The sequence below is a fragment of the Lipotes vexillifer genome, unplaced genomic scaffold (assembly GCF_000442215.2).
Source record: "Lipotes vexillifer unplaced genomic scaffold, Lipotes_vexillifer_v1.1 scaffold504, whole genome shotgun sequence".
Classification (NCBI taxonomy): Eukaryota; Metazoa; Chordata; class Mammalia; order Artiodactyla; family Lipotidae; genus Lipotes; species Lipotes vexillifer.
The window spans coordinates 277744-286558 of NW_006785225.1; the positions used below are offsets into that span (position 1 = coordinate 277744).

The 8815-nt window shown below is 50.6% G+C and overlaps 2 protein-coding genes across 2 annotated transcripts in view; one reads left to right on the forward strand and one right to left on the reverse strand.

The window, feature by feature from the left end:
- The window catches only part of TSNAXIP1 (translin associated factor X interacting protein 1), a 16806-nt gene extending 15691 nt beyond the window's left edge, over nucleotides 1–1115 (reverse strand). The window contains 1 exon segment of the mRNA XM_007457325.1: nucleotides 1000–1115. Coding sequence (XP_007457387.1) covers nucleotides 1000–1115 — 116 coding nt within the window.
- A 431-nt stretch (nucleotides 1116–1546) lies between these two features.
- Nucleotides 1547–8815, forward strand: part of RANBP10 (RAN binding protein 10) — a 66177-nt gene continuing 58908 nt past the window's right edge. The window contains exons 1-2 of the mRNA XM_007457267.1: nucleotides 1547–1890; nucleotides 2671–2782. Coding sequence (XP_007457329.1) covers nucleotides 1656–1890; nucleotides 2671–2782 — 347 coding nt within the window. The 5' untranslated portion in view covers nucleotides 1547–1655. The remainder of the gene's footprint in view (nucleotides 1891–2670; nucleotides 2783–8815) is intronic.

The following is an 8815-nucleotide window of genomic DNA, read 5'->3' on the forward strand; positions in this document are numbered from 1 at the left end:
GTCTGGTTTTTGTGATTCATTTCGTGACTTTTCTCGGCTTTCTCTGTCAAGGCGGCATTTAATTTCTTGACTTTTTTCTTGACTTTTCTAGGCTTTCTCTGTCAAGGCAGATGACCATGGGGGATTAGAGTTTAGGTGAGATCAGGTTTTTTGCATTAGGAATGAGTAGAAGCGAGAAAATACATTCATTAAACACTTACTGAATGCCTATTATGTGCAAGAGCTGTCATGAGAGCTTCATATATGCTGCCTAAATTTTCCCAACAGTTTAAGGTGGGCTGTGTCATTCCCATGTTTGAGATATGGAAACAGAGGCCCAGAACTTAAGAGCCTTCTCTTAGCTCTCAGAGCTAGAAAGGTATTTAGCCAAAATTTTTGTTTTAATATGTAATACTTTGTGGCTTTCCTGGCTAACGGAGCTTGTTATCATATTTGCAGTGTCCAGATGCTGCACCCCTGAATACAGGCAGGAGCTACCTTGAGGCCATGGGATGTTCTTGGGCTGCTTAGAGATGCTTCTTTGTCATAAGCCAGTGGGTGAAGAGGTTGTTTATCCTTGTGGCTAAGATCTCAGGTATGGGTCTCACATGACTGGGTTCAAATACTAGCTCCATCACTTATAAACATGTGTAAGACACATGATCTCTTCAGGATTCTCTTTCTTTGTTTATAAAATAGTGATATTACTACCTCATAGAGTTGTTGTGAATGTTAAATATGGTGTATAGAGCACTTGGCACATAATACACGCCCAATACGAAAAACCTGGCTATTACTAATGATAAATGATAAAGTGCGCCTGCCCTTTTACTAGAATATAACGACCTTCCTGGGCTGACAAGTCATCTGAGATTCTGTTTCTGCACCACTGATCCAGTGGGGCTGGAGCCCCAAACCAATGGACAGAGGCAGGAGGTGCAGAGGTCCGAATCAGGTACCATTTCTCTTTCTGGAAGTACTCAAGGCCCCCTCTCCGCCCTCAGTCCGGCCTGCGCCTACCTCAACGTGGTCGCGAAGCTGGGGCACTGCGGCTTCGGGGAGTCCATGACCCTAGGCAGCCGGGCAGCCAGCACTAGTGGCCTGGGAAGCTGTGGTAGTTTACAGCCCGTAGCCATGGCGACCAGGTCCCAGCAGCCCAGCGGAGGGGACGGGGTCAGGATTGTGCCACGCCTCCGAGCCCCGCACCCGCGGGCTGGGAGGAAGGCCAAGTAGCAAAGGTGGACTCGAACCGGGAATAGGGTCTCCTCAGAGTCAGTCACTATAGCGGATATGACCCTAGCGACCTGAACTGAGGCAGGGAGATAAACAGAGGCCATGGGGGAGGGAGGTGATCTGAGAGGCCGGAGCCGCGTTGCTAGCGGGAATTGTAGTTTTCGATGTCCTAGTGTCTCAGCCGAGCAGGCTTATGGCCTAGCGGGTTTGTACTACATCTCCCAGAGATCCTTACGAGCCCAAGCTGGTCCGCCCTGGAGAGCTCTGCATTGTGGGAAATGGAGTCCAAAATGTGGCGAGGCGTAGTGGTGTCGAAGGAGAGGTGCCAGACTGGGACTCGGTTTCCCTGCGGCCCAGGTTGGCTCGCTGGCCATTGGCTGAAAGAGGCGGATCTGGTCCCGCTTTTCCCCGCCCCCAGTGACACAATAGCAGCTCCCTCCAAGATGGCGGCGGCGACGGCGGACTTGGGAGCTGGGAACCTGCAGGTTGGAGACTCCTCCGGCGGGGGCACTGGATGCGGGCTGCCGTCCCCAGGGGAGCAGGAACTGAGCCGGCGCCTGCAGCGCCTGTATCCCGCGGTCAACCAGCACGAGACGCCGCTGCCGCGTTCCTGGAGCCCCAAGGACAAGTACAACTACATCGGCCTCTCCCAGGGCAATCTCCGCGTCCACTACAAAGGTATTGGCCTGTTTGGTCGCAGGGGGAGAAGGCCAGAGCGTCTGCGGGGTGGGTGTGCTGCCCAGCCCGTGCTCCATCACGTCCCTTCCCCAGCTCGAGTGCTCTGGCTTGGGCCTTAGTTCCTGCGGGGTGTCTAGGGTGGTGGGGCTGACCAGGCCAAGGATTGACTGCCTAGTCTGCTCTGCCCTGAGACATCTGATGTCAGGAGAACCGCAGCAGGTGTCCAAACCCAGTGCTGGGCTGGACATTCTTCTCAGGGCCTTCCTGCTTGTTTGGGGGTACCTCCGACTCGAGCTAGGCCCTTCACCACTGCTTAGTTTCATAAGTGTCTGAAGAAAGGGGTGGTCACATCCCCTCCATTAGCCAGAGGCCCATGAGCTTGCTCACCTGCCAGACATCCCAGACAAGGCCTAGGGTTCTGCGCTAAAGTTGTGGGGGCGTCTTCCAGGGCTGCCTCTTCCTCCCCTAGTCTTCCAAGTGGGCTGCCTGTATCTTGGAGAGTCTGCCAGCAGCACTAGGGAATCTCTCACATACGCACCCACATTACATGTACCCTCCTGTGGTTTGAATGGCAGTGTCTCAGGCAGAGCTGCTATTCTCAGGAGGTGAGCCAAAGGTGGGAGGTTTATGTGTTTGCTCAGTTGTTTTCTAATTATTCCTTGGACTGTGCAAGGGCTTCCTCTGGCCATGGAGGGGTGAAGTTGCCATGGAGCAGAGAAGAATGAGGCTTCCATTTGCATTTCCTTCTGCTGAAATTTCTTCCTTGCCCTCTTCTATTAGGTCATGGCAAAAATCACAAAGATGCAGCCTCAGTGCGTGCCACCCACCCCATACCTGCTGCCTGTGGCATTTATTACTTTGAGGTGAAGATTGTCAGCAAAGGAAGAGATGGGTAAGCCCCTCCTGACCACATTCTTTCCCCCAACACTGAACCGTTCCCTGTGGTCAGAGTTTGAGGTCTCCTGGTTGACACCTGTGACTGGTGTGAGCTGCTGAGGTGCATTGGTCTGGGCTGCAAAGGGTTGAATACCGGATACCTCTGTTACCTGGCTGTGGGCATGGCCTGGTCTAAGCAGCAGCTTTTGATGACAAATAGGTACATTTTATAGAGGAGGGGCTTCTCTTTAGTGATAGTGTAATGAGATACATCAACAGGTCAGGGAAACAAATAACAAGTTTACATTAACAAATCAGCATCCAGAATGGAGTTCCCCCACTGTTGTGTGGTGTTTGTGACTGCCCTCCTTTCACACTCTTGTTGTATTCAAGGTTCATTTTTATGGCATTTAGTCATGATAGAGGCCCTTGTAGACTTCAAAGGGATAGTAGAGTCTTTGCAGCATTCATCAAAGCTGTGGCAGCCACTGGTCTGTCATCTTAGGGTAAACAGCATGCACATGGTCAGAATCAGATGAGCTTGCTACTCATAAACTTGTTTTTCAGTCCAGGGACTTGAACACCAGTTGGATCAGCTTTAGGAAGGTCCTCATTAAAGTCAGCATTAGGGAGGCTCCCTATTTTAGGGTGATCCAAGCAGATACAGGAAATCAGAGGGGAGATTTTTCATTTTTCTTCCTTTTCTTCTCCTAGTCTCCCTTTTTTTCTTGCTGTTGTCACAAAGCAGGTGTTTAAGTTATGAAATAACATAATTTTAGCTGCTTTGGAAAGGTTTTCCTCATCAGACCTTAGGTCTGGTGTGGGTAGTTTGCGAACCCCACCAACGACCTTCCTTCCAACCCTGATGTGTGTTCTTGAGCATTCAGAATACTTCCTCTCTCCTAGGGACTGTTCCCCTTGTGGTATATGCAAAATGCCTGGCCAAGGGGCTCTGCTGGGGGCAATACTGCTGGAATTGGAGCTTTGCCTGCTTCTTCAGTGAAGTTGTAACATCTGTGCCGGGCAGGGCTCTGTGGTTGTGGTTAGGTCATGGGGCTTTGATCTCCTTGTCTGTACTCTGGGGAGCTAGGCCAGCGTCTAAGCTACCTGTAATCCCAGAATTCTATGATTCTGAAGTTCTCATTGTGGCAAGCTATTGCATCTTTTACTTTTATCCCCATATAGAGCATTTACAGGTAGGAAGTTTATATTGTTGGAGGGCTTTAAATCTTCTATTTTCCCTTTCCACCATCTGATAAAAGCGCATGTATTTAATGTGCTTGAACTACTGTGAATGAGAACGGCCTCTTAAAACAAAACAAACACTGCAAAAATAGTTACAGTATAGACTGAAATGTTGGTGCTGCAGTCTCATATTGCCAAAGAAATGGAGGGGCATTTCCTAAACTTGTAGGGAGGAAAATGGATTATTTTCTCCAGAGTCCTTAATCGTAGATAACAGTGAGCTAATAAAAGACAAGAACAGTTGTTCAGAAGGTCTCTACATTTCAGTTTAAATGTGGAGACCTGGGCTCCTTCACCTGGCTTTTAATAATTCAGTTATAAGTGGATCTTGCTGGAAAAGGCCCTGTATCTTGTTAGATTGCCTTACTATAGGTATTGCCTGCAAATCCAAAGAAAGTTGAGCATCTTTTCCCAACTTTCCCAGCATTTTTGCATGAGGTAAATATAGCTGTTAAGCTGACCTGGAAATCTCAGTTTTAGAAAGGTCCCAGGTCATGTATGCTTGTGGTGGCCTGCTTCAGTTGACCACTGTCAGAGGAAAGGTGTGTGAATGTCACCTATGGCCTCTTTATGGAGTCCCCGAAAGCCTTCCCAGGCTAAGATATAGCCAGATGGGCCAGGTGTGATTTTCAGGAGGCCAAGGGCAGTTCCAGGGCAGACAATGATCACCTTGTTTCCTATTTCCTGTCAGTGTTGAAGGTGTTTGGTCCATGACCCAGGTGTTAACTGGTTATGTAGTTTTCCTGTATTATCTAGTTCCATCCTCATGGCATCTCTGGAAAGTGGCTGGAGCAGATGATGATGTACCTGTTTTGTGGGTGAGCCCTGAGCCCCTGGGATGTTTGGTGACATGCCCTGGCTGTGGGGCTTAGGGTGCAGTGGAGTAGCCTAACTTCTCAGATGCCCTCACCTGATCCCAGACATGTGTGTCCACGCTGCTGCTGCCTTTCCCTGTTGCATTCCTTCCCTGGGTAGAGCGAGGGAGTGTCCATTTGGATTCTTAGGGGATCACAGTGTTCTTAGGGGACAGAGCTGAAAGGTGCTTAGTGCTGAGTGGGCCCAGAGAAGTGTGGCGTGCTCTGCACTGGGCTTGACTGACTTACCATCCCATTGAATCTGTAAACTTGTTTTTCTGTAGATTTGAGTACAGGCCTCCTTTGTAAAAGGTGTTTATGAACCCAGTTGTCAGTGTCGTTTTCCAGAAAGGCCTTTGTTCTGACGATGTCTTTTGTAGCAGAACACACTAAGCTTGTCTAATTAGAAAGGTTTCATTTCAAGGGTTATACTGATTCATACCTTCTGTGTGCCAGTTGCATGCTAGGTACAGGGAGAACAACAATAAAGCCTGCACAGGCCAACCTTGTCCTCAGAGAGCTTCTGGCCTATTCTGTTGAGAGTCCCCTGAAAGGCTCTCTACAAGAGGAGGCAGAGAGGCTCTCTACAAGAGGAGGCAGAGCCTGGGCATGGTTTTGAGGGATGAGTGGGAGTTTCTCAGCAGGTGAGGCCTGTTGGGCCTAAAATGAGCCTGGTTGGTAACTGGCTTGACATCTGGGTGCTGTGCTTTCTGGGCACTCCTCAAATATAAGGGAGAGCTGGAGAAGGAGGGGTTATGTTTGAGCTAAGAGCCAGGCTTAGACTGATGGGCTTCAGCTGCATTTGCCGAGTCACCAGAGCTGGGAACCCCAGGAGCAGATCTGGTGGGGTGAGGAGACATCAGAGCCCTGCCACTGGTGCCAGGAGGTAAGGGCATCTGGGTTGATCTTGTTAGGAAGCCAAGGAGGCCCTGAAACTGAGGGTCCCTGGGGAAATGACATGCTCAGGCAGAGTTCATGGACCTTTGGGTGTCTCCAGCTCTTAGTGATGACACATGGAGGGTGTGGCTGACTAGGCTGACAGATGCTCCAGTGTGACCCTCAAAATAGACTGTAACATCATCCCAGCAGCGGCGGTGGTGGTGGCCTCCTGACATGTGATGAGTGGCTCTACCCAAGAACAGCAAGCCTGGGCTAGAGCACTGGATGGAGCTGCGGGGGTGGGATGCGGGCGCTCTCCTCTCCTCTGCATCTGGTGCTCAGGCCCAGGCCCTGTGGCCCTTTGGCCACAGCCAGCCTGCCTTTCCTTTCACTTGCAGCCAGCTTCCTTTGGCCAGGCAGTAATGTGCTCATCCATTAATTCTCCACATGACAACGAGGCACCCATTGTTTTGTCCCGGGCCCAGACCTGGGCCCCAGGAGCACAGGCCTGAGGCCTATCTGGAGAGGAGGCAGATAGGCCTGTGCACATGACCTCACAGGCTGGTGTAGAAAAAGCCCATCCATGGTGTGTGCTGTACCCAAGTGTGGCCCAGAGGTTGGACTTCCTCCTGTACCTGAGAGTCTGGGGAAAGCTTCATATAAGAGGTGATGATGCTGAATCTGGAAGGATAGGTTGGAGGGTTCCAGATGGACAAAGTGAGAAGCGATGCTCTAGACGAAAGGAACAGTGCATCAAAGATGTGGAACACAGAGCATGAGTTAGGCAGGGGCCAGGTCAGAAATACCTTATGTGCTTTGTCCAGAGAGCTTGGGCTTATCCTGAGGGCAGTAGCAATATACGAGGACTTTGGATCTGCCTGCACTTTTGTTATTTATTTATTTACTTGGCTGCTTGGGGTCTCAGTTGGGGCATGCGGGATCTTTAGTTGTGGCATGTGAGATCCAGTTCCCTGACCAGGGATCGAACCCAGGCCCCTTGCATTGGGAGCACAGAGTCTCAACCACTGGACCACCAGGGAAGTTCCCTGCCTGCACTTTTGAGAGTGGATAGGGGAGAAGAAACTCTGCTGGTTTGGTTCAGCCAGGCCCCTCTGGCTGAGATTCCTGTCCGGTGCAGGCCAGTGGCTTTATTTTTATTTTATTTTTAAGAGTCTTCTGTCTATCTATCTATCTATCTATCTATCTATCTATCTATCTATCTATCTATTTATTTATTTATTCATTGGCTGCATTGGGTCTTCGTTGCTACGTGTGGGCTTTCTCTAGTTGCGGTGAGCAGGGGCTACTCTTTGTTGTCTCTTGTTGCAGAGCACGGGCTCTAGGCGCGTGGGCTTCAGTAGTTGTGGCTCGCGAGCTCTAGAGCGCAGGCTTAGTAGTTGTGGCACACGAGCTTCGTTGCTCCGCGGCATGTGGGATCTTCCCGGACCAGGGCTCGAACCCGTGTCCCCTGCATTGGCAGGTGGATTCTTAACCACTGCACCACCAGGGAAGCCCTGGGCCAGTGACTTTAGGTCCTTGACTCTGGGCATGGCTTTCCTACAGCAGTTGTCTCTTCTCTCTCTTGGTTGGCCTTTCTCCTGTATGGTGGGATGCATAGGTAGGATGTTGAAGACTGGTAGCCAGAGTGGCTTCTTGGAGGTGAAAGTCCTCTGTGTGTGGCTGGTATTCTCTGGTACTCTGGTTTTGTTAAGTCCCATTTGAAAGACAACATTGTCCATGATTTTTCATGGAGACTCAGAGATCCACTCACCCAGTTAAGATCTCACCTGCCATGTTTCTGGTTTGCAGAGCTACTTGAGCACAGGCCCTCCAGTCTAGAGACAGCTTGTGGCTGGCCTCTCACCCTGGGAACCCCACTCCAGTCTCTGTGCATTGTACAGTGCTGTTGAGAAATTTGGTGCTCATCTGTGGACCTGGAGAAGGCCTGTCCTGCCAGCTCTGAGAAGTAGGTGCTGTCTTTGCCCAAGGCAGGTACAAACAGTGATTGTGCCTGTTTTCACTGACATCCCCCCCAGTGCTCATGGCCTCAGGGGCAGATGCTGAGCTTTGGGCTGCATCTCTCCCTAGTAACACATTGCACTGTTTCTGGAGATGTGGTGTATTGGGGCTCTGGAGCAGCTTGGAGTGTTGTATTGCTTACCTGTATTGGGGGTTAAAGCCCAGGTCTAGTTGGGTGGGTGTACTGAAGGTGCAGCTCTGGCCTAGAGTGAGAGGACTGGAGTCCACATGGCATCCTCTTTTCTGGTAAGACCTGTTCCTACCCTGAGCACATCTGGGCTTCCCTGAGACCTCCCTGCCCACTGTATGTCACCACCCAGGCTCCAACTTTGAGGTGAGAGTGAGGAGTATGGCTTCTTTCTTCATAAATGGGAACTTCCTTGGTCAAGGATCAGCTTCTAGAGAAATCCTAAAATTCACTTCATGCCTACCCCTCCCCCACCCCACCCCCATTATTTTTTGTTCTCGGGAATGTTTGGTCTTTTCTTTTCTTTTTGGGGGCCGCACCATGCAGCTTGCGGGATCTTAGTTCCCTGACCAGAGATCGAACCCGGGCCCCCTGTGGTGGAAGCGCAGAGTCCTAACCACTGGACCTCCAGGGAATTCCCTGGTCTTTTCCCTAGATGAGTCACCAGGTAAGGGAGATTCCCTGTTAGAGGGGAAGCAGGGAGCTCATCAGAGTGGAGCAGAGGAGGCTGGTCTCAGCAGCTCTGCATGGCAGGCACTGTGTGCCATCCTATTCTGGGACCATTGGGAGGGAATCAAGGGCCCAGAGTGGGTGGTCAGAGGTTAGAAGGAAGGGACTGATTACTAGGAGAGGGGTGGATAACACCGTGTCAAAAATGCAAGGATGTTCCTCTGCCTCCCTAGAAATTTTGTTTAAAATCCACATAAAATGTCTTTCTAGCTCTAGGATCCTTGGTGTTCTGTTGTAATTGAATTGTGAGGTTGTGACTCTTGCTAGAAATGAGACAAGGGGACTTGGTGCTGGAACAGGGCCCAGCCCTCTGCCATGAAGGGGCCAGTGAAGGATGCTCTGGACTGTGTAGGGA